This window comes from Diaporthe batatas, assembly GCF_019321695.1.
Source record: "Diaporthe batatas strain CRI 302-4 chromosome Unknown Contig00022, whole genome shotgun sequence".
NCBI lineage: Eukaryota > Fungi > Ascomycota > Sordariomycetes > Diaporthales > Diaporthaceae > Diaporthe > Diaporthe batatas.
Window position 1 is genome coordinate 95,142 of NW_025408569.1, and position 26,783 is coordinate 121,924.

Sequence of the window (26,783 nt, forward strand, 5' to 3'; positions counted from 1 at the left end):
CTCACTTGCCGAAAGTGTACCGGGCTCGTATTCAATGGCTTGCACTTGGCTGTAAAGGGGACCCAGGCGTTGAATTTCACGTCAAGTCTCCTTTAAGTAGGTAGATATGGATTTCAAATTTTGTGGTGTACACGCGGGACGGTCTCACACCTGGGCATCCATGCCATCAATGCACCAGAGCGGCTGGGCTGAGAGTTGCCGCCGCCTGCGTTGCGCCGGAACTTCCACCAGAAGCAGAACAGCAGCGGTGTTCTCATACAGATTCCAAATTTCCTGCAAAAGTCAAATACGGCAGTCCTGGCCGTGCGAAAAGACACTTGACCTCATGCATGCCTTGGGCCGCTCTCGGCCCGCATTGTCTGCCCACATTTCGGTCCCAGACACTTCGGAAATTCCAATGTTGGTGACGTTGGCCTTCGTGTTGAGGTTTGGTAGAAGAAATGTGAGCTGGTGAGGATGGAGGTCGACTGTACGACCATCCTCGACATTGTAACTGTGGGGGCTATCTAGCTGTTCGTATATGTGACAGGGCATTCTCCTAATGGAGAGGGACCGATGGTGGCTGGGACCTTTGAGGACCGCTTTGCCCTGAAGATTCCCAAAGAGGGAGGCCGGAAGGAAGCGGGTCGCATCGTAGCATAGACCAGGAAACTACGGGGAGACAATCGATACAGCTCACCAGATCACGAGTGGTGACATGCGGTTCACAACGACATTTCTAGACATGTGGACGTCGTACCAACGCTTCCGGGAATGATCACGTGATACATGGTGTCTACCTTTGCGTCACCGGCGAGGGACCTTATCGTAATCGAAAACACGGATATCGATTATCTGGGGTCAACAAGCCATTATCACTATTCCACTGCAGACTCGGACCGCATGGTGTTTCGGTTCTCGGCCCACAGCAGCTGCCCACCCGCATCATGGCCCCATATTACGGGACTTTCGGCTATTGTATGCCTTTGTTGGTTGTTTCCTCACGTGCTGCAGATACCCTGTTGTTTCAGGCAAAGGTAAGCCATAGGATGGGTGTAGGATGTTGGCGGAATCCTTCCCCTTCCTCTTGAAGGTAACTTGGGGAAGTTTCAGCCTGCACGGTCGCTTCGCTGGGCGGCTCTCCTGGTCGTAATTGTTGTCAGGAGACTCCTTCTTCGCGACGTCTTCGCTCCCTTCGCGAGCTCGCTTCACGGGTGCCTTGCTGCCATCCGGAGCGTCGGCGCAGAAGGCGAGGTGTGGCTAGCCCAACAGGCTGAGAAGCCTATGAGCCAGCCGTGCGAACAACAAGTCTGCTTTGCCGCAAGGCCTTGAGAAGTGGGCGGGAGGTCCGCTGCTTCACAGGGAGTAGCCTTGAGCTTATAATGCAGGATCTTTCCTTGCTGGCCCCCAGAAATCACAGACTATGGCCACAGAACGAGTCTTCTAGCCGCAGACGGACGGCTTGCTATTTTGCTAGCTAGTAATTGCGCTGAGTATTGTTAGTAATCCGAATTGCACAAAGCGCTACGGCGAAACTTGATACGCCGGCGTGCGGGGCTAGCCTCGGGGTTCACTTACACAGCCTTGCCCGCTTCCCGCCTTCCCGCGCTTATCATGCAAGGCTGCCCTCTGGCAGCCGCAAGCAAGGGCCGCCCCTTCTTTTTGAACATGACTTGTCTAAAGCGGGCAACGCCGGCTATCTCCCGACCTCCATCGCCCTGTGACCATTGGCGGGAGGTCTCTGCGACACAGCTGGGCCGTTGCTGCTGGCGCTCGGCTATCAGAAACGGCCTCGGCGGTCTCCACTGTTGGCATTGCTCGTATCCAACGGAAGAGAATCCAGTGCCGGGCCGCGAGGCTTGGGGGACTTCAAGCGTTTGGGTGGTGAGGAGCATTGGCGCTATGGACTGAGGACCCGGTACGAGATGGCTGGCAATGTTCCGGTCTTGTGCCAAAGTGAGAGGAGGGGCCACCAGCACGAGGTGGGGGGCCGATGGGGCCGTAAGGCCGTATGTCGGAAGATCAGAGGAGGCTGTATCAAAAAGTGTCAGCGATGGTTGTTGGGAGGGTTTGACTATTTTGCGAAGGAATATATGCATTCTGTCTGGGCCTGCCCGGGAAGAGGCCTGCCCGGGAAGAGGGGAGAGTTACCAAGGGGATTGGGTGCTCACCAATTGGACAGATAAGGTGAGATCTGCAGAGTTCCACAAGATGTCAATGTGAGCCAAGGTATGGGAGGAATCTCTATTGCCCAACGAGAAAATGAGCAGCTTGGCTGGATCAACACGGGCGATAGTATCACCAGAAAGATGTGGGCTTGTTGCATAGAAATAGAGGCTCTACTTTTCTGTAGAACCACGCCGCTTTAATGTGATGTAGATGGACGGCCCTGCCGACATTGTCGAGACTTGTTCAGCATCCTCCCTGTGACACTGCTTGGAAAACAGCAAATGGTCAGGAACCTGTAGCTATAGGGACTAGGCCAAAGGACAACTTACTAGCAGTACGTAGCAGTAGACGTGGATCAAGTAGTCCCAGTCTCCTGAGGGCCGATGACGAATAGAGGAAAGGTTGGCCAAGTTCTTGCCATGAGGTTCCCAGTCCTTGAGGTTGAGACAATCGAGGAGCTGCTCAAGAAAATGCTGATATCTGCTTTTCATGTCGCCCATGCTTGTACAGTACCCAATGGAGCTGGTAGTGGTCATAGGAGGTGTGAGAAATCTAGCGGGGGCAGTGAGCCATTCTTCTGTGACTGGCCAGGAAATTGAGACATGTTGGAAATTCTGGCATGTCTGGACAACAAGGGAGTCAGTTTTGTTGTCGAAGATGGGAAGTAGTTGGGCTTGCCTCTTTGCTATGTGCCTCTGCGACTGGCCAAAGGCCCCTCTGGTCCTGGTGGCCGAAGCTCAATGCTGCGAGCAGGAGGCCGGCCAAGGGCGGCAGGGGGAGGTTTGGTGGGTGAAGCTCTCTTTGCCAAACCTGCTAGCCATCAGCGGCCGTGGTATGGCTGTTGCTGCAGCAAGTCAGCCAGCTAACCCGTGAGCTATGGTGCGGGGTAGCTGTGTCCATCGCCTTGAAGATGTCTTTCAGTGCCCCCACGGCCAGATGCTCGGGGTGGTCCACTAAGAGAGCCGCTGCAGCACCTCTGCCCATGAACCCCGGGCCATGGCTGGCCGTCTGTTGGTTGCAGCAATACCTGAGCTGGGCCTGACACGCCTGGAACACACCTCTCTGCCTACAAGATCAAATCACGTGATGCTTCCTTACCAGAAAACAGAGCCCAAGGCCAGTCCGATATGTCCATCTCCCCCCATCTCCCCCCATCTCCCTCCATCACATGATTTTCTCTGACCATTCCATCAACAGGTCCCAGAAGCCCGCAGTGGCCTCTTCTCCTTGCCAGGCGGCATCTTAAAACAGTCTCTTGATCTTGCCTGCGGTCACCAGCAGTGCCGGAGACGCTTCGACACCGAGAAGGCTCGACCTCCAGCCACCATGGTATTCTGAGCCTTGTTCTCAACGGCCCCCAAGGCCAGTATTCTGCATCTATTCTCAAAGAAGATCTCCTGTTACATGAAGAGAGCAGCGCCTCGGGTATCCAACCATGAGGTCAAGGGACAGAGTGCAGAGCACACCCCATCAGTCTCGAAGGCTACATCCAACAGCTCTCGTGTGACAAATTCCTTTGTCTTGACGGCCGAGAAAATCATTGGGTCTGTATGACCACACTCTGTCAGGTGTGTATGGATAACATGAGCCATAAGAGTGGGAACTGTACACTTGCTGCTCTTGGTTCGCATGTTTTGATCCAACCACAGCCTGCTGGCTCAAAGTCTATAGAGTGGCTCTTAATATCTACCACGGACATACAGGACACCAGGGCTCTTAGAGAAGTGTTGACAGAAAGGCAATAGAGAGAGTCTAGGGTGCCCAGGAGGATAGCGGCAACAGAATTTGCTTCCCGGGACCGAGAGGCTGGGATGTAGCTCGACCCGCATCCAGGGCATCTCGAAGATCACCTAGCGGAGTTTGTAGACATGGCCTGGCAGTTCAAGGCTGCCTGGGAAGCAATAATGTCAAGATGGTATATATAAGTCCAGGAGTAGATGAAGAAGAGCATGGATGACTCTCTTAAGGGCAATGAAGAGGCCTTGTCTAAGAGAGCGCTTATAAGAATTTAAGGCAATGGGTATGACAGCCTCTATACAGCTGTTACATATTTTCTGTGGTCTGGATAAGCTTCAACTTGTCTGTAACTCGAGCCAGCAGGCAGATAATGAGGATTTGTGCCGGGTCGGAGTCTGGTCTCCAATAAGGTCCTTCCTGATAATAGGCCCTCCACAGGCCTTGAAAGAACCAAGAGAAGAATGGGAGGTGCCAGTCTAGTATATAAGGCGTCCTCGGAGTCTAAAGGCTTGAGCTGCCAGCTCTTAATTCCATCATCCGCTCCTCGGCCACCAATGTCTGTGGGAACAGCTGCCCTGGCAAACCCATCATGGCCCTCCACACGTATAGCCACAATTTTCTTTCAGCAGTGTAGAGGGATAGCTTGCAAGTATCCTCCCTGAATTGGATCTGACAGATGTTGCTTGTGGGTTGACCCGGCACAACCCCGGGACAGAGGTGCCGTCACCTGCTGTGGATCCCGGACAAGGTGTGACAAGGTGTGTCGACACAGCCTGCCAACGAGCTGGAGGATGTTGATGATCCGGAGGGCTATAAAGACTATATAGGAAAGATTAGACAGTAATACATTAAGTCAAACAAGGCGGCTTACCCTATGCTTCCATCCACGGGCTTGGCTGGATGCCCCTCCTTCACGCCATCATTGCTGGCTGACAACAAAGGGAAGTGCTGCATCAGAAGGGAGGGACAAAATATATATGCCAAGCGGTGATCATTAAGTGTCTATAGCCTTTCTATTGTCTCAGTTGGTTCAAGAGAAACAACGCTGTGCTGGTGGTTCACAGGGGATTCCCTCCACATGCAATCCTAGTTGGCGGGGCGACTCCACCGACCATCCCATCGACGTCGAACTGGTCCGTCCACTGCAGGTTGATATTACGTCAGCAAGGGGTTGCAATCCAGCCTGCTCCAACAACACCAGGGAGCTGGGAAGCGCTTACTCATGGGTTGACATCTCTGGCTCCGTAGAGCTCGAGATGCTCCTCCTCGTCCATGTCCTTGCGGTGGCGGGAACACTCGTTGCACGTCCTGAACGTGCGAAGCTGGAAGGATGGAGAGCCGACCTGGGCGAGGCTTCGGACGAAGCCAAGGCTCTGCTTCCAGAAGCCGCAGCCAACGCAGCGTCGGCAGCCTCTCTGCCCCTTGAGAAGCTTCTTGCGGGCGAGGCTGTTAAACGTGTGTCGAGACGCTCGGGTCAGAGCAGTACCAGTCTGCCACAAGAAATTGAGTTCAGCGGTTGGGAAGAGGCGGGAATGGGGGGCAGGACGGAGTTGTTGACCTACAAGGCATCTCAACGTGCTGAGTTTGGCGTTCGATGGCTCCAGGACCGTGTCGTCGTTGGGGACAGGTGCAGAGGTAGAGGACGAGGACGAGGAGGACGACGTGGAGCAGGACGAGCATGTGGAAGTAGAAACCATTTTGTCTCGCTGGAGCTGATCCTCGTGTTAAAACAGCGTGCTGCACTCGAGGACAGGTTGGGTACTTGCTGGTCAAATTGATGGAGGCCGGGAACGAAGGCCGGTAGGATGATGGAGATGGTTAAGTGGTTGAATTGATTGCTGGAAGTAGAGGAGAAGGGCCTGAGTAATTTTCTCTTTGATAGGAGAAGGCCGCGGGGATGTCTTGGAGGGTGATATCTTGGAGGGAGAGCTCTCGAAGGTGTACCAGTGGAATGTTACAGTGGTCTCTTGCAGAAAGGCTGCAGTGTTTTCCCAGACAGAGCGTTACAGGAAACCGGCAGGTCCCCAGAGTCAAGTCGGACTCGCCAGTTCCAAACTCGCAGGAGCGGTGAAATGCCTACACATGCCCTCTGGCCCTCCCAGGAGCTTCTATGGTCAAGCCCCATCAAATGTCCTCTTCCCCTGAACACCCCATTCTTCACGACTCCCTTTTCCTCTCCCAACCATCAAGAAGTCAACACAGCAAAGAAAGAGTCTACTCCATCGAAATCAACCACGGCAGAGTCACCCGACCAGCAGCCTTCAGAGACGGAGATCAAAGACACAAGTAAGTTACGCACGCCGTCCAAGGCAACGCATTACTTGTTCAAGTCTCCGTTTCCTACCTCCCATCATCATTTGCCATGTAAACAAGGCTACCTCCCTCGCGAAATGGAGACACCGTCGTCCAGAGGCTGTCTGTCGCCTTCGATCCGTAAAGACGGCTCCCATCAGATTGCCCCTGATGACCAACCAAGCACAGCTCCAAAGCTCGGAGCCTTGCAAACGCATCAAACCATCTGTTGTTTCGCAGATGGGCCTCGCTCAAGTTCCTATGCGAAGAGACAAGCCCAGATTCCAGCCAGCCCCAGCCGCCGGCCTTGTCACACAGGCCAGCCGCCTTGGCTCTGGCCTCGCTGCCACAGTTCCCTGCCTCCAGGCCCCCTGATTTCGTACTTTTCAAGTGGCCCGAGCCCACTGGCATCTTCCTACATCGGATGATGATCTCGGATGCAAAAGGTCTTTCCCCATAGTCACCCTATAGAAGTCAACGAGGAAGCTGAACTAACTTGTCTGGAATAAGCAGCCCGACGAGACAATAGCGTCGTTCAAGGTTTTCTTTCCTCGTCCAAGAAGCAAAAAATCCAAGAAAAAGCCATACAGCTCTTTCGGCGCCCTGTCCCATCCTTCTCCCAGACATGCAACTTGAAACACACCACAACGGCCGTCTCGCTGCCTTGAAGACACTCTCTAGCCCAGGACAAATGGTATCAGCAATCGATGCCGTGTTTGTCGCAATCGGCGACGTTCTTGTCATTGCGCTACTGGTATATTACCAGAGCATCGGCATCCGCTTACTGCTCTCGACTTCGGCGACAGCTTCAAATTTCGACTGTCTGGTCGATCGCACATACCTAGGTATGGTTGATCTCGGTGAAAAGTCCACTGATGACCGGCAAAGAAGTCCCCGCCACTGCGTTCGCGTCGGAAGGAACTCTAAAGAACTAATTCTAGTCTCCTAGCAGTGTTTGAGTCTTGGGTGTGGAAGTCGACAACGCCGACTCCAGCGTTGGGGCGCCCGCACTCTCTCCTCTGCGGGATTGACCTTCACGATCCAGGGTGCTCACCCTGACACCAGGAACACCACCACAGTGTCTACCCCACACAACGGAACCATCAGGCACTCTCAATATGCGGAGGCCATCGGGAATTCTCGTCCAGAGCCCACAACCATGCCGGGGGAGACAGACTTGCAGCCATCCTGACCACTCTGCAAGCTGGAGTACGACGGTACTGAGTGCTCGACAGGCGCGGTTGTGGAACCAGATGACCTGAGCGCCCACTGTCCTTTGGCCATACGACATCTTTTCTTCTTGGTTGATAATTAAAGTCGACGTTATCACCGCCCTCGTTCTCCTGGTCCAGGCGGTTGCCGGTGCCGTCGTCGGCGTCGTGTTTGGCAATCGTGGCCAGCAACCACACCCAATTCCTCCCTATCGGGGCCAGCTCCACAACGTCGAGGAATGTCATGGAATCCAGAATTGTTGTTCCAAGACAGTCGCAAAGATGGCTTTGGTAGGCATCCACCATTCCTGTTGGATAATTACAGGCCCGCAACGGGTGTAGATCTCGGTCGCAATCTCCGTCGCAACGGGGGCGAGGGCGACGGTGACATCAGCGACGACGAGGGCGAGGGATTCCAAACCTCGATACCAGAGATTGGTGCGCTTTCGAAGCACTGCCAAGCCCTCATGACATCCCTGATGTCCTTCAACGACCTGACCTCGCCGCATCACAGTCCGGCCGACTGTCCCGCCCGCTGAGTTGGGCACCTCCGGCCTGCACTTTCCTGTGGGATTGGAGATTTGCTCCCTAGGTAGGTAAGTTTCGGCATGGTGTCTTGCTTGAATATATCGTATTGACTGACAATGAGCAGTGTACATGCGAACTCGGGACAGTTGTCCCTCAATCAAGACGCTGGGGGTGTGGCCTCTTCTTTGCCGGCGACGGTTCCATAGGTAAGTCTAATTATGACCACTCAGCTGGGCCTGAAAATGCTTTTGGGACTCTAGTGACTCTTAAGTACGCTGGAAAAAGCCCACCAGAGTATGCCGGGTCAAAGTGGTGCAATCTGACAATCTTAGTGTAGTACGAATTTGCTCGACTAGGGGCGCCGGCCGAGTTGCCCGCTGGATGGTAGCCTGCCACTCGGCTCAACGCCGACAAGCTCATCGGGCTCGCCGTCATTCCCATCATCTTTGTCATACAGACCATCGTGTCTTATCTGGTTGCACAGGGCGTCTCCCGGCTCTTCGGATTCCACAAGAGAGTGTCAAACTTTGTCACGGCCATGGGTGTGAGATGGTGCCTAGTCATCTTTCTTTTACACCAAAGGAGCCTATCGGATCTAGCAATGGCTGTGGCCAGTCACTTTGACGAAGTTCCATCGCCAAGACTGCCACCGGTGGATTACGATGTGAGTGCCCCTTCAGCCCATGACCAAGTCTCTGCTACGGCAGGTAGAATGATCCTGCTGACATCAATCTTCAGCGGGAGCAGACTGCTATCGAAGCTTGCTACTGGACGCAGCCCGAGACGAGCGAGCCTCCTAGACTTGCGCTGGCCGTTGTGCTTCGGATATCTCGAACATCGAGATGGAACAATCCATCTCCGTACTCAGAGGACTCTCCGAGCACGAGCCAGAAACCTTGCAGTCGAGGCACCTGGGGCCAGCGCGCTCGTAGGTGGCTTTGAAATTCGTTGGCTGGAATTGGAATCTGTCAGTATCGCATGAATTTGTAGAATTTGGGTGCGATTCTACCTCCCCTCCGATGATAAGACAAGTTCGGGCCGCCTTTACTAACGGCTTGCAGATTTCAAGCACAGAACCTATTCCCGGCTGCAAACGGAACTGTTTCGACTATGAATACATCATCCGCGATGGCTCCGGATAGTTTCAGCCTTTCCCAGGCTTGCGGCGTCTGCGCTCGAACCTAGAGCAACTAATGCTGTTGCTGTGGTGATAGAGCTTTGGGGCCGCTGCACAAGATAAGAGCAGATTCTCCGGGGGGGATAGCAAACCCCTCGCACAAAAGCGCCCGTTCTTTGAGACCAGCTCCGGCGGGCAGGCGGTGATTTCTTCAACCAGTATGACCGCTCCTGGGCAGTTCGTTGAGCACGGCCCAGCGGTTATCGTCATCTTGGGATGAGCGGCGAGACCAAGCAGCAGGTCAAATTCCTCTGAATGGCCGAATATGGGAGTTTTGGATTCCCCGCCACTTTCCTCTGGAGCCCGAGGTACAAGACCAGCGGGTCATGTCTCCTAGGAAAGATTGGAGGTGCTTGAACGACGTTCCCGAAGATACCAAGCAGGTCATAAGAGGCTTGGAGGGAAGCCTCTGGGAATTCCACTCGGAGTGCGGATCCCAAGAGTTCGCACGCTGGGTCCACCAAGATGGAGGCGGATCGACTCGATTGACAAGATTTCACCGCTTCATCGGCTTGTACTTCTCATTCCTCCCACGACTCCCGGCAGTTCTTTCATCTCAAACACCACCTCTGTCTCTACGATCGGATCTCTCGCCCGGTCCTGGCAGCCCACCGTATTGTCCTCGCTGGCCGGGCTCATCTTTTCTCTTTTTCCTTCACCCCCATGACTTCCTCAGAATACCTTTTAATCGAACCAACTTACAAGCACCATCACACCATACGGGTTTCTTTTCGGCGTGGCGGTGGACTTCTGTTTGTCCGCCGGCCTTCTTGAGTTCGGCCCGGCGCTTTCAGGTAGTCGGAGCCACAGAAAGACTCCATTATCAATGCCTCACCGGACCAGGGCGATGGCGAACCCACGCGTGCCCATGGCACATTTTCAGTATCACCAGGAACCACCCAGTTCCAGAGAACAACAAAATGAGGACTGCTATTGACTGTGGTGGTTTCATCATTAATCCGACCTCATCTCGAAGGCGTACGGTTCGTTCTATCAGGAGCAAACGCTCAAACACTGCTATTGTGAACGGAATAGAAGCACGTTCTCGGGATGAATACCGAGGCGCTCCTTGGCCTTCTTTTTGGTCTCGGCGATCTTCCGTCTTCGCGCTCTGCTGGCGACTGCGGAGCGGACAGTACAGGGGTTCGCTGCCCAAGACACTGTTTCGTGGGCTACTCTGGATGGCCGCACACCAGGTGGGCAAGGAAGCCTTCCTACCGGCGGATGGCGGGGGTGCCGGCGTGATGCTGGCGCTTGCCCCTCCGCAACGACTACGAGACGGTGGGCCGTCGCCTGCTTGTCACTTGCCGCTGGCCTTCGTGGGCCTACTCGACGATTAAATCAGCGGCGGTTACTTCCGGTCGCTGCGGCCTCAAAGTTTCAGCCATTGATCCCTTTTTACAACATCGTGCAAGTTTCCACGCACAGATCTGGCCTGCGCCCGCCAGCAGCTCCACAACCCCGACCAGTCTGTTAAGGGTCATGTGCACTTCGGGTCTATCGAACTCGACCATCAAGGTCCACTTCGGACTTTTTTGATGTTGGCATTCTCGTCTTCTTGTGCCGTCATCTTCCTCAGATAATCGAGGCCTACTTCGGCGGCCTAAAACATGTTTGCCGGGCTACAGCAAAACGTGGGTGTGGACGTCTCCAATAAAATGATGGAAAGAGAAGGGCTGCTGTCGCCGCCAGGGGGTGACCTCGGCCATCGAGCCGGAGGCAAGTTCTTCTAATTTCAACAACTTGAATTGGATTTTCCGACGGCCTTTTGGGCGCCGCTGACCAGAGGGCCACATTTACTGTTGCGGAAGGGTAGGGGAGGTGCTTGCTTCTCAGCTCACTTGCCCCTGGCGAGGGCAACTTCGATACTGTGGGCTTCCGGATGGCCGCAGATGAGACCTAGTGAATCGCTCCGACATGGCAATTGGTTTCTGCAGGAGCGTAGATGACGACTCCTAGACGCCGGCGTTTGTCGTCGCGATCTCCAAAGCAACCACGCTATGCTTTTGAATCACGATCATGATGCTCGCCATGCTGGCGACCTTGGTCGCAGGCTGGGGTGGGGGTTACCTCTGCGCCGATACCAGGGGCCAGTGCTCCTGCTTCACTTGTCGGTTCTTGTGATGCCAGTTTTGAAAGCTGGGTCGCCCTTGGCGAGCCGCCGGTTCCTGTGTCGAACCACCAATACCTCGGTACATTTGGCCATCGTCAACCCAATAACACTCTTGCACCATTTACGTGGCGCCGTTCTTCTTCTGTGCCTCTACCAGAGAATCAGAGGCCTGTTTCAATTGGCGAAATGTTTTCTCTCCAAGTTTTCGTGCTCAACTGTGGTCGCGACATTTGTGGCAAAATGTGACGGCTGTGATGGCCCAAGAAGCCAACGCTCAGGGTACTTATGTTGGTTGTTACGAGGGCACCTTCGAGATCTCAGTCGCAAAGATCGAAGGTGTCCAAAAGCGTGACACCAACTTCGTCGGGGGCAGTCCTTTTGAACTAATCGGACTGCTGCGGCCCTGTGCGATATGTCACGTCGCTGGTCAGGGCGTCTCCTCGACCCTTGTCCCAGCAGCCAGCGCCCGGCTTCTTGTGTCGGTTCCTACGACGGAACGTTCGAGATCTCAGTGGCGAGTGTCGCGGGACATGAGAGCAGCTTTTGTGCTACTATTGAGTTGCCGAGATATTTGAAGTAAATGCGGCACTTTGGGTCGTTATCTATCGCTGCCGCCGAAGACGTTGGGCAGACATGCTCGAAGGCGAGCGGCTGGTTGCTCCGGTCGATAGGCCGAAATTCACCTGGTCTGAACAAGGAGTAGTCATCCGAGCTGCAAATTTCAGGTGGATCTGGTCGGACTTCGAGAAGCCGCTCGGACCTGCGTGGACATTTGATATTTACAACATGCCGTGCGCTTGCGTCCGTGGAATGATTGAGCCGAAGGAAATCTGTTGCGGGTGGCTATAACAAGCTCGCGGGAATTTTCCAAGGAATGGCTATCGGGCACGCACATGCTGTTGTGTGACAGCGTTGGAATAGAGACAGTGGCTGTCAAATTGTCGGAGGACCCTGAGGTAGAAGGATGCTTCCTGAGACCTGAGAGAAGGCGGCCAAATCTTTGAGGTTCACAAGCGGCTGGTGCAGAGCAAGTAGTCGAGACCGGCATGGCGCTCGTGGAAGCCCCTCCCCCCATCCGTGAACTGATAGGAGAGCACATTTGACTGGATAGCTTCCAAGGTTCCTGACTGGTTTTCAACGTTGCTTTACTGTAAACTTTGAGCAAGGATGGGTCTGTAACTATCGAATCTTTTCCTGGCGGTTTCTCTCTTCCTACACAGCATGACCCCCTTAAGCTCATGGAGATTACTCTCGGCTGGAGACAATCAATGTGAGAACAGTGTTGCCTGGCCATCTACAGCCGACATGAATCCCCCGCCCGCCTTGCCGAAAAGAATCACGAGGAATTAGACCTTCCCGACCCTGTCACCCCATCGGTTGTGCCGTGGTGCTACTTGTCCCATCCACACATATTCCCCAGACGCGAAGCCTTACAACCCATGTACTGCCGACCGTAAAACGTCGGATTGGTAGACACTGAGTGACGCCGAAGCCATGATTAAAAGAAACCATTCCTCGCGTTCGTGCTAGGCTGCCCAATCAATGGACTGATCAGCAGCTCATACCCATGGCGTCGATGGATTTTATGCGTCCACCATCCACCCGAGCATGTCGTTTATGGAAAGGTTCATCCGGTTCGTGGCCGCAATGAATGACCCTCCCGAGGAGTACAACAGACGAGTCCCGAGGTCCTGGCAATCAGCGTCATAGTACGAACTAAGACATCCGCACAATTAGTCTAAAAGCTTGTCTATTGCAGGCATGCGGCGGTGCACTAATCTTCGGCAGGGACATGGGGATTATAGGGGGCGTTCTTGTCATGCGCACCCGCGAGGAGCGTGTTACGGAACCCAACTCTCCACGCCCTTGGTGGGAGCACATCCCAAGACTTACAACTAAGACGGAGAGAATGACATCCTTGGAACAAGCGACACCAAGAAAGCCAATCTATCCTAGAAGATCGTCTCCGTACTGCAGGCTGCCAGTGGTGTGTTCCTCGGCGCCATGACTGCCATGTGGCTGGCAAACCAAGCCGGTCGACGTTGTTCACTTATCATTGCCTCCGTGTTCATTTTGACTGGCGTAGCAATGCAAGCTGGTGCCAGCGGCATCATGGATGTGATGTGCTCATGAGGCAAGACAACTTGCAAATTCATAGTTAATCTGGCTTCGGCCCTACTTTTTTCTTCCTTAGAGCTACATAATTGTATATTTGTAATCTAGATCCAGGCTCGTCAATTGTGTAAATCCCTCTACATTTTTATGGCCTGAGAACATCGCACGCTGAAGTGCTACTTAATGGCATGAGAATCAATTGTACAATATATATCCCTTAGTCCACCTTATTTGGACGATCAAAGAAGCACGAAACGTTGATCATGTCAAAACCAGTTCAATGCGACGAAGAATCTAAAAAGCCCAAAAAATAAGCAATGCATTAACTCGCAATGAGTCGCCCCAAAAAAGATTACTCCAATGAACAAGAAGTCCTACGCCCTTGTAGGCTTCTTGCGTCCCCCAGGGTGTGTAAAGCAAACTGTGCACGATTACGTGCACATCCGACGTGACGACGACCAGGTATTTCCTTACCTCCTGCTACTGCTCTGCTGGCTCTGTCGCCGACGAAGCCTCACCATCAAATCCAAGCCTGCGTCCTCCCCTCCGCGGGGAATAAACTCGAAGCTTCCTATTTCAAGGCGATTCTTCGTCTCGATGTAGTCGTTGGCCAGCATTCTCACGCATCTTCCCAGTTTGCAACCGTCACGTACTCTGAGAAACGCATCCGCCACTGCATCGTTGTCGGAGTCCAGCTCGAGAAGCAGAGGTTCTGCGGGCGGCTGGCCAAGGTCTCTGTACACCTCTCTCTTCATAGCTCTCGTATCTGTGTTCTCGACGGTCCTAAACCAGACTTTCCGTAGCGATCTGACGGGTTGTTGAGACTTGTATTTCCAGAAAGACAGAAGAATGTCACTGGCCAGAGGTCTTTCGCCTCTCGGACGAGAATCACTATGAGTCTTGACCTGTTCGACGACTCTGAGTAGCTTGTATTAGTTGTAATTATCATAGTTTGGTCATTAGCCGTGATATATTTGTCAGGGACTTCAGCCGACTTTGTGTGAGTGGTTTTCAAGACATAAGGGAAGGGCAAGGTTTTATTTACAAACGGCCACCAGAAGCAGATGCGGCCAAGGTGGCGATGGGTCTTAAGACCCGAGGCTCTTGGACAGTATAAAACAATAGACTAGGATCGCGTCGGTCAGGGACCCCATGGGTATATTCGTACCCCAGGTCCTTAATTGGCATGATCTTTCGCCTGTTGTCATGACCGGGATTCGCATGGCTATTGCTGGGTTTTGAGGAACCGCAACCCATGCTGATGGAGATGTAAATGATATCTGGTCACTTGTGTATTTTAGTTCAAGATGCTCTCAACCTACATATATACGCAAGCATTGCCATACCTACTGCAACCCACCTCGCGCAATTCTTCTGAGAGTAAGGATCCTGTTGGTAGTCGAGAATGATCCAATGCCAGTTGTTTCTTGGCTCGATATGGTTCATTGTCTGTGTTGATTTCAGGAGGTAGTTGGTAATCTTGCAAAACTCGTGCTGATTTTATAATGGTGATGTGTTGGATGATTTTCCTCGATCAGTTGACCACTGGCACTGACGACAAGTGATTATTACCAGCCATGGATCCGAGACGAGAGGTTACTGGGCTTAGATCCCACGTCACTGTCGTTCATACGTCTCCTATCCTTGTGGTTGAAACCTATAACATTGAACCGGATTTTCTGCGGGCTAACTAGATTTCAACAACCCTCAAGACTGAAGGGCGCGAAACCTCATCAAGCATCGCTGGGTATTTATCTGCTAAGGGCTGGAGTGAATGAGTACTCGCTCTGTTACTCAAACATTTCTAATTGCATCAAAAGCCAAGAGGTACACAGCCCGGGATGTATTTTGGTCGAGGTTTCGTCCAAGTATTACACCTGTGGTCATTTTATGTACGACAAAATTCGTACAAAAGCACCTTAATAGTGTGTAGAGACTCTGTTTGGTTGTATCAAATCCGGCCTCCCCATCATGGTAGGGATGTTAAAGATGAATGCGAAATCCCAGGTCTGTATGTTAATTCCAGTCTTATTACACCAGGGATACGAATGGACTCATAGAGGCCAAGACTGTCGCAGTCACATATTCTGCGGGCTCAGGGGTTCCTCACGTTACTCTACCCATTCTATGATAGAAATTTGTGATCGTGAAACGACATGGCAGTTCAATCATTCTCACCGTCAAGGACTTGGTTGCGCTTCTGAGCGCGCCACTCTCGTCGTATTCTTGGTCTCCCTTCCATTAAGCTGGAAGCACTCTAAAATCTTCATACTCTCCTCGTCTATGTCAATCTTTAGGAGGTCGTTCCGCGCTGCAGCCCTGTCGATGAAGTCCTGCAATATTCGTCGGCAGCCCCTAGTTCGGGATACTGCAACGAGAAGTCAAGCCGGGTCTTGAAGGCTGGGTCAAGATTGGATGCCATATCGGTTATGGAAATGATGATGCCCGGGTAATATTCAAGCTCCCTGAAGAATATGAAGAGAATGACGTTGCGCGTCAAGTCATGGTCAGACCTCTTCGCCAGGAAGACGTCCGCTTCGTCCAGCAGGACTACTGCCACCCACGTCTCGCCCAGGTCGAGGATTATGGTGAGCTTTTCGTGGATCTCGGTGGGCTCGTGGCCCAGCCCACCCGATGAACTCATGTACAAGGGGCAGCGGCTGGTCTCGGCGGTCGCCTCAGCCGTGAGTGTCTACTCCCCCAATGTAAATGGTGTGAGAGGCGTTTCGAACCCCTGGAGATCCTGTGAGCAGACTGGCGAGACCTGTCCCTTTGTCACGAAAATTCTCGTCAAAGAATTTGTTGCTTGTTGTTTTGTGCTCGACCACCGGGTCGTGTCTGGACAAACCCCATGAAACGTTGGAGGTGGACAAAGGAGGTCCGTCATGTGTCACTTTTGCGGGTGAGTATTTGCCAACAAGTGAGTAGCGTATACCTCTCTAGACCAACAGGCGCTCAAAATTCAAGTGTGCAGCAAGACACGACTGACTACATCTGGAGCTGGGCTCAGACTTCGAGTCTACCATGTCAAAGATGACGGAATCCAAGATTGCGTCCTGGAACTTTCGGCTGAGAAAGAGGATCTCCTTGATGAGTCGCAGCCAGCCATGCATCCGTCATTTCTCACATTTGCCTGCCATGCAATGGGCTTCGTCGGGCTGGGGCACAACCTCCACTGTGGCTCCAGAAGCTAGGGCCGCAGCAGTGTGTCGGTTCTTATGATGGAACCTTTGAGATATCAGCTGCCAAGGTCGAAGGCATGTGTCCACTGTTCGGGGTCTTGGGAGAGGCCCTGACTCATCTTCATGACGTTCGTCGCCGGCCAGGGTGTGAGCCACTTCCGTCCGCGCCGTTGACCCAGGCTCCCCGGCTACTTGGGCTCGTAAGTATCTAGGCATCCGCCGGCCTGTTTTTCTCATTGTTGGAGCTGTCATTCTAGCGATCTGTCTGGGAGCTTTGGGCAAGGTGAGCTCGCTGACGAGAAGCAACCCTCTGGCTGACCGTTTCCTTTGTTTGGTTCTACCCTTGACAAACAGAGATGAGTGACAATGTCAAAGGGCAGCAAAATGTGGCTCATGGGCATTGGAAACAATATCCACCTGGGCATGGCCAAACAATCGTGACTTCTGAATGGTGTTGGAGACTTGAACGCACACTGCTAGTAAGTGGCTTTGCTCTCAAGCCATGTATGGGCCCAAGTAGAGCAAACTAGACATGTTGCCCATGAGGAGCAGGTTCTGCTGTTCACGGAAGATGGCATGTTAGGAGCACACAGTGATAGACATACAGCACTTAATCACAGGTGCCTTGGAGTAAAGTGCAAGTCTCCTGACTTGGCCTGCCCTAATCTGCGCGTGCCTTGCAATTCCCAAGGATCTCTCGCCATAACATGATGCTGAAATGTAGGTGCCCAAGTGCCTCTATGTTGCCCCATTACTGGCTTGACTTTTGGCCAGGAGACACAGGCCGACAATGTTGGGAGCCCGCGCAACTGGTCTCGCCTGAGAACCTCGAGAAGCTGTTCTCCCATGAGTAAACCTAAAAAGCATATACAGACCTGCTAACTCGTCCCCTTTGCCATATAGGCCCATCCTTCAAACGCCGCCCGCGAGAGCTGGCCGAAACGCCTCTCCCTCGACCAGCCCGGAAACCTCGTCGGCCTCAAGCCATCCATTTCAAAATCCCGGCACTCCCGGCGATCCCGCACCAGACCGAGCCTAAGCCCGCTTCCCCTCCGCCGCAGCGACAGTCAGCGCGAAGTGCTTCCACGCAGCGACACCCCCGAGGCAGCAGGCCGCCACCCACTTCCACCACAGCAGGCTGAGGAACGGCACGCCGTGCTTGCGCAGCTTGGTCGCGGCGAAGAGCGGCGCCTCGACGGCGTGGGCGCCAAAGATGAAGACGAAGGCGTAGTTCTGGACCCGCGCGGCCGTCGCGGCCGCCTCGGGGGTCCTGAGGAGGGTCTCGTAGAGGACGGAGCCCGGCTCGACGAGGGCGCGCCGCGAGACCAGGGTGATGAGGGCGGCGGCGGCGGCGTAGGCTGCTATGCGGCCCGGCTGGTCGCGGAGGGGGAAGGTGGTGATCCTGACGGGCCTGGGGGAGCCTTGGGAGGACATTTTGACGTTTGGTTGTTGTGTTGTGGGATTTTTCAGTCGTGGTGATGGTGGTTTGGTAGGCTCAAGAGCGGTATGGAACGCAGCGGGCAGTTGTTGAGATGGATATGTGTTGACTCGCATAGATTTGCTAGACGGGAAATCTCCGAGTGCCTCGGCCACGGCGCGGTGCGTGGCCCACCTCGCAGGGTCTTGACGGCTTGTTTTGCTTGGTAGAGCGGCCCCTTTTGGTGTGGGTATTTTGGGTCTCAACGACGCTAAGAGGAAGTCTCCCAGCGACTCGGGTTCTTGTTGCTGCTGCTGTTAACCACGAGAAGCCTCCCCGCCGTTGCTCACCTCGCCTGTCCGATGCAATCCCACTGTAGCTCCTGTGTACCACACGCCTGCGATCTTCCTTTACAGACTCTGCCATCTGGCCCGCTTTGAGCGCATGTGCTGGGGTCTGGTCTGCCTCGGCATCTTGTCGCATAGCTGTGCTGTTTTACGTGACGCTTCATGGTTCATCCCTGTATCGACTGGGGGAAAACTACTGTACCAGGAATCCCCAAGCGGCCGCTGTATGCCTTGCTTCTGGGCTGTCATATTTAGCACACATAGCCACCAGGAAGAGAATTCGGGCGCGCTGGGCAAGGCAGAAGATGCACCTGAGTCAAGATGGACGTCTCTGTATCGTGATCAGAATTGATGGGATCTACGGATGAAATTTTTCTGCCTGTCTGGCACGCTAGTCCGCCCGGATTATCCATAGCGATGCATGGCAACGCTCGTAATGACTTGAACAACGACGACGACGACGCTGCTTCTCCTGTACGCCAAGGTCCTTGGCCAGGCTCCGGAGTGTCGGCATCCTCCTTGTTTGACAACAGCCCAGTTGTCGCTCATATGTCTACTGAAGTCAGCACATAACTTGAGGCACATCTAGTTCACGGGCTCGTCCTTGACCTCGTCCTTGACCTCGTCCTTGATCACGAGCCTGATCGCGAGCGCCTCCTGAAATTTGGATTTCTTCTTGATCTTGACCTTGTCTTTGACCCTGTCCTTGACCTTATCCTCGTCCTCCTCCTCGACCTCGTATATGGGATCGAGCCTCATCGGGAACGGATCCGTAAACTTGGATCTCCTCTGTTTCTTGACCTCGCCCTTGACCCCATCCTTGACTTCATTCTAGGCGTCATGCTTGGCCTGCCCCTCCACCTCTCCCAGCTGGCCGGCCACGGCCTCTGTTTCAGCCGGGCCAGCATCGTCCCCCGCGCAGCCGGCCGCCATGAGCATCTTGATCTCCCGCACCTTGCGCGCCGCCTTCGCGTCGCCAAAGTCCCGCCTGAGGTCATCCGAGGACCGTTCGAAGTCAAAACCTTCCAACTCCAGCCTGCGCTCCAGGTAGTGGTAGAGGCCGCCCCTGCCGAGGTGGCGGGCGTCCAGCTGCCGCGCGCGGGGGGACGCCATCGCGGCCTTCTCGAAAGCGGCGAAGGGGGAGGTGTACGGGGTCTTGAGGGCGGCCGTGTACACGCGCGCGGCATCCGGCTGCTGCTCTTCATTGTAGATGTAGCTCAGGCATTTCAACATCACCTCGACGTCCCCGAGGATGTAGTTCCAGCGCTTTGGGCTGCTGGGTTCCCCACGAAATTCAGGATTCCTCTTCATGCCTCCTGCCTTTCAATCCCGTGCCCCTTGGCCTAGGAGAATGCTCATGATCTAGTGAGAAGGAGTATGGGAAATGACATCCTCGTGTTGGACATGCAGGTTGAAGCAACGGACCGATCTGCCTTGGGGAGGGGCCGGGGCTGTGTCTTCACTGGTGCGAGAAGGTAACGTCCGTTTTTGTAGTGCCGACCAGGATGAAAGGCCTCCTGGATGTTGCAACGAGAAGAACCGGGATTCGGTGGGGGTTGGCACTCGAGCAAACGCCGACTGTTGTGTGTCGTCGTGGAATTTTGTGTCGGGTCTTCGGAATTCGTAGTTAAATGATGGGATAGTTTTTGAGTCCAAGACGTGGAGTCGTAAAATACAGTATGGCCGAAGGCCAAGGGATAAGCTTGACGGCGAGTTGTCCGGAAGCAGAGCGGAATATAGGCAATATACAGCCTCAGGGAGGAGTTCAACACCAGGACATCGTGACGTCAAGAATAATTCCAATAGAGGAAGCTCCGGTCGTCGTTGCCCTCCCGCTCCGCTCCAGGGCGACTTCTCAGGGCTGCGGGTGATGACTCGATCCCGGGGCGATTTGGATGAATGGGAAAGTCAGTCACATCAAGACAGACGACCCACACCAAGCCATCGATGAGAGACCGAATGTTAGTCTGCAAGCCAATGACCAGCTTCGGATTGCTTTTTCCAATGCGGCCCTCCTGAAGTCGTAAATGCCACTTCGAAGCATCCACGAGTGCCCCCTTGCCGCTTGCCTATCATCCGGGACAGAAGCCACTTTGAATGAAGTAACCCGCATGGTGAACCTCCAAGTCGATATACCATTCATGTTGGAGCCTGACGGGCCCTCTTCCCAGCCGAGGCGGCTCGTTGCCTGTACCGGTAGTACTTTCTGGAGCATTTTGAATAGGTTGCATCCCACCACGGTTGCACCTGCACCAGTTGACATACTCCTTGCCGTGACGGCGTCAACCTGGACGGGGCCCCAGACGGTACTGATCCCTTCTTCGCACATGTGCCAGACCAGTGAGCAAGACGGAAGCGAAGTAGAGACTGCTCGGCTGGTATTGAGCTGTTAAGATATTGCCCCTAGCAACTGAAGTAAACAGGCTCTCGGCTGATATGGTATGAGACATAGCTTGAGACTGAATCCGGCAACCCAGCCCTTCTTGTCTCGTGATGCTGACATGGTAGTGGTGGCACAAGAAGACATGCAACTTCTCAAATCTCGACTTGAGAATCCTTGTTCCTGCGGGAACGGTACTTGGGTACCTAGGTATCTGGGTAGCTTCATTGTGGAACAATCGATTGCTCAGTCGTGTGTTTCCATGGCAGCCTTGCCGTTGTGCCCCGGCCGACCTCCCCTGCCCCGCCCCCACCAGACCCGACCTCAATTAAATGCGGGGAGCTCCCCTCCAAGATGCTCTGTGATTGGCTCACACACAACTCTGTGCTGCTCTGCGCTCTGCCGTCACTGGCATACGCCACTGCTCGTGGCCCACTGCCGAATGAGGCGCTCGGTGCATCCATAACACGCACAAAGCTGCTCGTTGCCTTTGTTAGTGACCCATGGATAGCAGTGAACCAGCAATGCAAGTGTCTGCAGCAGCAGCACCGCCAGTGAGTCAGCTTACTTCATCCCGGGCCACAGCCTGGCTGTCCATATTGACGCATCTCAAAATCTCAGTGGCATTGCCGCCTCGGATGTAAGCTGCAAGGCAAGCATTGGCCATCATGACATTCAGGCAGGCCTGGGTAGAAGTGTCGCACGGCGCTGCCTCTTGTGCAGCTGTGAGAGGGGCCAGGCTGACGAGGGAACAGGCCAGGGCGGCTGGGTATAATCTGGACATGAGCATCTTTTGGCGGTATCAGTTTAGAGGTTGGGAATTCCTTACGAAGAGGATGGCAATGAGGATGTGTCCAGTACTAAATACCCAGCCAGTGTCCAGTGTCATGTCTTTGAGTGCCCAGGCCCAGTTGTCACATTATCATGCAGCTGCATGTTTTGGCTAATTAAAATGCCCTCCAAGAACGGGCTCAAGTGGCTCAAGTACTTTGTATTGTGCTCATTCTATTTAGGCGGAACCCATTGCCTGAATCAACAGCCGGCACCCTTCCAAGTTCCTATTTGAGAGCACCAGCGATCTAACGTGCCAAGTCTTCCCTCCCATAACAAGACTGCCAACCCAGAGACCTCCTCAAAGTCTTGACAAGCACCACCACTTTGATAGGATGAACTTCACAGGCCATCCCCAGAACAATCCGTGAACAGAGTGCAGGTCGTGTAGTTGTGGTTGTGTGGTTGAAAGATGGCTGTCCTGAGTCTTGTTGGAAGCAGACATTTTGATCTGGTCTAGAGAGTGGGTGAGGTGTGATCAAAGAAGGTTAGGGCAAAAAGTGTGTCGTGGTTGTGGTTGTAGTTGAAAGAGGCTTGTCCTGAAGGATTTGACCTGGGTTTAAAAGGACCTGGGGAGGAAGTTGGCAACAACACGCCTATTCCACGCCTGCTCAACCTCCCGCTCCCAGCCAGGAACCAGTCTGACCTTAACCCTGATATGAGAGACAACAAAGGCAATGCGGAACACGCCCCAAGAGGCCGGCACGGCCGTGGGGGCAGGAGGCTGCACTGGCTCGCCACAGAGCCGAGCGAGGGCGGCCAGGTCATCGGCCACCAGCTGCACGAGTGTCTCCCTCGGCAGGGCGCAGAGGTGGTCTACGCTGGTGGAGAAGAAGTGCGGGTGACCGGCCGGGTAGATGTCGTGGGCCGTCTTCAGGTGGTGGTCCAAGGCGCCCGGCTTGGCGGCGCTGGTCCAGGTGCAGTCTGTGCAGGCCACCATGCCGTCGTCCTGGTGGACTGCCTCGTGGTGGGTGGTGAGGACGTCCATGTTGCTCATGGAGAGGTTACAATAGAGGCAGCCGATGCGGCCGTTGGACAGGGGGAGAGGTGCTATCTCGTATGGCCTGTTAGGGAGGGGCATTAGAATATTGGTCGGTATGAGAATTGGTGGTACTAGCAGTATGTGAAAGAAGAGGGGCGGTAACTTACTCTCCCATGGCCTCCACGTCCACTTTGGCGTCGAGAATTGAACTGACAGTCCTGTACCTGCGGCCATACGCCTTTACTCTCTCTGGATGGTCACGGAAGTAGACGTCGTAGGTTCTCATGCGGTTGGCGACAAAGTTGGACACGGTGTGGGAATTGATTGACCAGCTAGACTCTTCTATCAGCTCGCAATCCCCCGCCAAAGAAGTAAAAGCATATTTAAGCAGTCTCTGCGTTGGTCAATGACTTACTTTATAAGGTCGCGACGGGTGCTCAACCTCAAATTCCAACGTCTCGAGGCAAACAGGACAGCGTGGTAGACAAAGTCGGCAGGTTCATGGAACAAGTGGTAGTTGTTGGCAACCTGGAAGTTGAGTTGTCTATATCCCTCCAGGCCACAGATCAGGAGAACTGCCACGGTGTGGCAGAAGCTCCGAACAATCTGGGCAAAGTCTCGGGGAGCCGCCCCGGCCTCGGCCCTCTCGGAGAAGATTGCCCGAAGCTCGTTGGTGACGTGCTTGACGCGGAGGTGGTCCATCTTGACTTGTTGACGGTTGTGGGTTTCTGGTAGAGGAAGGGGAATGAATGGGATGTAGTGACGAGACTGGATGTTTATGTCGACAAAGCAGTTGGTTGAAGACCAAGATGCGAAATGGGATGGTCGGATTGGTGCTTTGGGTAATTTTGCAATGAGTTGAGTGATGGAGGGCGTTGGGTGCATGCTTTGCCAAACGCGTCAACGTGAGGTCCAGACGGCTCCCCTGTAGCAGCCCTGTCTTGGTCGGACAATTGCCCGAGTTACTTCTTAGTCCAAGTTGACAGTGAATGGGACAATTACAGCTGCTCCATCCGGGCCGGATCTCTTTTGGTGGATCTCTTCTGTCCCCTTCCTGTTTTCCCTCCTTGCCCTCCTGGTGGGCGGCTCCTCTCAGTGATAACCTTGCCGTAAACACGGTCGGCATACACCTATTTCTACATCCTCCGATTCAGTCGTGCCCAGATAAGCCTACCCTTCGCCCCGTTTAATCACCATCGTTGAAGATTTCTAAACTTCAACTATAAATATTGGTCAAGCTGACACCAAGGAATAGCCACACAGCAGCCAGAATTTGCAGCCGCAAATACCTTGGCAACCAGTACCGACTCATTAATCGATCTACACGGAGTCCTTCTGCAGCATTCATAGCCGCCTGCGGGGCGCATCGTCTGGAAGTTTCGATGCCCCTCGTGGTCAAGGATCGGGGTTGGACAAGCCGGTGCCCAAAGAGAGCTTCGCGCGGCATCTGGGAGTGCTATAGGCATGCTTCAAATGTTAAAGCCCAGAAGATGGTTCAGAATTTGCGGTAGGTCCTGTCAATAAAAGACTTGTACCGTGCAGAGAGAGCCAATTGCCTGCAGATGTATCTCATCTTTCCAGATTGCCAACGAATAATTAGGGCTTGAGGGCGACCCCCTTTTTCAACTCATTCGCCCACGTTCTGTACCGGGGCTTAGAGGCCTATCATTTGTACTGAAGTCTTATATAGTTGAGAGCTGATTTAATTTCTGGCTGAGGTTTGGCGGACTCCCTCTTTATGACTCCTTTTTTATGACTCTCTCTTCGTGACTGTCTCTTCGTAACTCCCTCTTCGTGATTGCTCAGGTGCCTCTCATGACTACCTCTTTGTGACAACTTCTTCCTTAGGTACGTGATTCCCCCCAAAACTCACTGCATTACTTCTTAATCTAGAATGCATAGCTCTAGCCCCGGGGGAAGGCTCCGCTCCAAGCAACCGTCAAACTCTTGGATTCCGTCGCCCGTGAGGGCTACGATGAGCATCAATGGATCTCCAAGGTTTTCAAGCTGCCGCTGTCGAAACTATCCCCTTTGGCACTTTGGGCGCGGCGCAGACGAGGGAGGCGTACGTCGCGCTGTTTCATGTCATTGGCCACGCCGGCGGCGAACCGCTTCATGTTGTTGTCGTCGATGGCGGTCTCAGACTGCTGCGGCTGGCGGCCGCCGCTGCGGCGAGCCACTGGCACGTCGTTCTTTTGGGCCATTGGCAAAAACGACGACGGGAGCTCTTGAGCAGTGCCCACTGGGCGTTCCGAGCCCCTGGGACGCAGCGGCTGCGCCTCGTCACCAGTTAAGCCGACGGCCGGGGGAGGACCACGCACGGGCACAGGTTGTCAGCGAAACGGCGGGCAGGGCCAAGATGAGCTCGCTCTCGGCCACGTTGAAGTCGTCGTGGCAGCCGCGCACAGCCACGTTGGAATCATTGGTAAAAGGTGCCCGCGTCACAGGTTGGAACAGTTTGCGCCGCAGCGCCGCTCTCTAGCGAGCACTGCTGGAACGAGCGGGTGTGGTCCCTTTCGAATTGAGGGCGGCGGGACCAAGACGGAACCTCTCCGGGCTCACGCGGTCGCGAGGTATCTTCTGCTTGTATTTGAAACTCGTTTTGGTGGAAGGCTCAAGAGCCTTCGTGGATCCACTTGTCGCAGTGGATGTTCACAGAATGGCGACCGCCGCGCTAATGCCAGCTGCTTCCACCGGACGGGGCACCCAAGGATGAAGCCGGAGCGTCTTCTCAGTCGTATTTACGGAATCTATCAAGCTATGAGCAATTTAGGCAGCATGGAGAGGCTCATTGTAGCTGAGTGTTTCCAAGAATGATCACAGACACTTTGATTAATGATCCTGCCGCTAAAGGCAGACAAGAAGGATCGTTACCCTGCCCCGATCTTTGTGAATATTGCCCGACAGAAGTACGTCGAAATCTCCTGTTCATTGTAATTATTGTCCTTCAGAGAGCATATCTATTTCGTAAAGGGTTTCCATTGCGCCTGAATTCCGGGCCTCGAGATCGTATCGTTAGGACGACAGCGATGATGGTGTACTAGTAGTACGATGGTCTGTTGCCATACACCCGCCTCTGTGCCAATGTCTTCACAGTCCTGTTATCAAAGGAAACACGCCGAGCAACTGGCCCGTGGCTTTCGAGCCAAAAGTGCCATCTATCTACGGCAGAGGTGTCTCTGGTGGCGCACCCATTCGAGTGGGAGGCAGGCCCTCTGGCCTCGATAGCTCGTGTGGGCATGACGCCGTCGAATCCGCGGGTGAGTAGGTGGCGCCGTGGAACGGGCCTCTGCCCGCGCCAGTGGATCCGCCGGCGATGTTGCGATGCGAGAACTGGGCATTGGGGTGTAATGCTAATGGGGCTGGCCAGCAACCGACACCAGGTTGCTGCCGCCGTCGTCATGGCGGGAGAAGCCTGCTGAAAGTCACCCATCGGAGGCAATCGGGTTTCCGGACTCGAAGGCACGACGCTGCTGGCGGGGAGTTGGGAGCACGATCATGTCCGCGTCGGTTTCGAAACGGCGTGACATGTTATCACGATTATTGTAACATGCCAACAGGCATTCCATTGGATGACTCGGCTGTATTGACTGCGCGCCACTATTCTAGAAGTGCCCCTCTGGGCACGCCATCCGGCCAGTGGTTTCGGTCTATCCTTTCTCCTGCGGCTGGTCCTTCGCTTTAGGACGCCCTTGAGCTCGGTCGAACATTGAAGCCTTCCCAAACTGCGAGGTGGTCATCGGCGCCACGGAGCATTGAGCTAGGACGTCGCCGATGCGCTACACGACCGAGATGTTGCGCCTCCAGCCGACGATCTCGACGTTCAATCTGTGATCCAGGGCCCGCTCCGATGTGGCCATGGAAGCCGTCTCAGGACTGGCTCGGCCGCCTTACCCGTTGTGAGGACCCCTGCACCTGTATTCGATTTCGAACTCCTTCTACCCGGTCTCCCAGATCGTTTGATCAATGTCGCCCTGAGATAATCCCGTCTCGACCAGGTTGCGAATTCCCGGCTGCACTTGTGCTGCAAAAAGCTGACCATGATCAGGTCTACCAATGGCGTTGTCGGGGTCTGAACTCGGATGCGGACAGGCATGAGCACCACTCGCGCCTTGTCTTCCTTCAGGTCTTGAGTGCTTATCACTGTATGAAGGCGCCATGTATGTCCTCGGACGTATGCGGAATAGAAGCGAAACCACACCTGTCTTCCTTCAGATCGAACAGACGCGGTTCTAACCACAGTCGGGCACCACAGCAACCGGAACAAGTTGTACCGCCACGAGACATCTTTTCGGTCTGACAGGAGGTCGCCGTGCCTCGCCA

The 26,783-nt window shown here is 54.1% G+C and overlaps 4 protein-coding genes across 4 annotated transcripts; all 4 read right to left on the bottom strand.

The window, feature by feature from the left end:
- Window positions 1-5,105: 5,105 nt before the first annotated feature.
- On the bottom strand, window positions 5,106-5,582 carry KVR01_012881 (uncharacterized protein; the record flags this gene model as incomplete). The annotated part of the gene is made up of 1 exon (XM_044791412.1): window positions 5,106-5,582. The coding sequence occupies one exon, from the start codon at window positions 5,580-5,582 to the stop codon at window positions 5,106-5,108; it is 477 nt and encodes a 158-aa protein (XP_044638037.1).
- An 11,956-nt stretch (window positions 5,583-17,538) lies between these two features.
- Window positions 17,539-17,937, bottom strand: KVR01_012933 (uncharacterized protein; the record flags this gene model as incomplete). Its single annotated transcript, XM_044782353.1, has 1 exon — window positions 17,539-17,937. One exon carries the CDS (start codon window positions 17,935-17,937, stop codon window positions 17,539-17,541), a length of 399 nt encoding a protein of 132 aa, XP_044638089.1.
- A 915-nt stretch (window positions 17,938-18,852) lies between these two features.
- KVR01_012902 (uncharacterized protein) lies at window positions 18,853-19,578 on the bottom strand (the record flags this gene model as incomplete). Its single annotated transcript, XM_044787352.1, has 2 exons — window positions 18,853-19,098; window positions 19,129-19,578. 2 exons carry the CDS (start codon window positions 19,576-19,578, stop codon window positions 18,853-18,855), a joined length of 696 nt encoding a protein of 231 aa, XP_044638058.1.
- Window positions 19,579-22,037: 2,459 nt separating this feature from the next.
- On the bottom strand, window positions 22,038-23,162 carry KVR01_012991 (uncharacterized protein; the record flags this gene model as incomplete). The annotated part of the gene is made up of 3 exons (XM_044781984.1): window positions 22,038-22,542; window positions 22,628-22,792; window positions 22,876-23,162. The coding sequence occupies 3 exons, from the start codon at window positions 23,160-23,162 to the stop codon at window positions 22,038-22,040; spliced, it is 957 nt and encodes a 318-aa protein (XP_044638147.1).
- Between the last annotated feature and the right edge of the window lie 3,621 nt (window positions 23,163-26,783).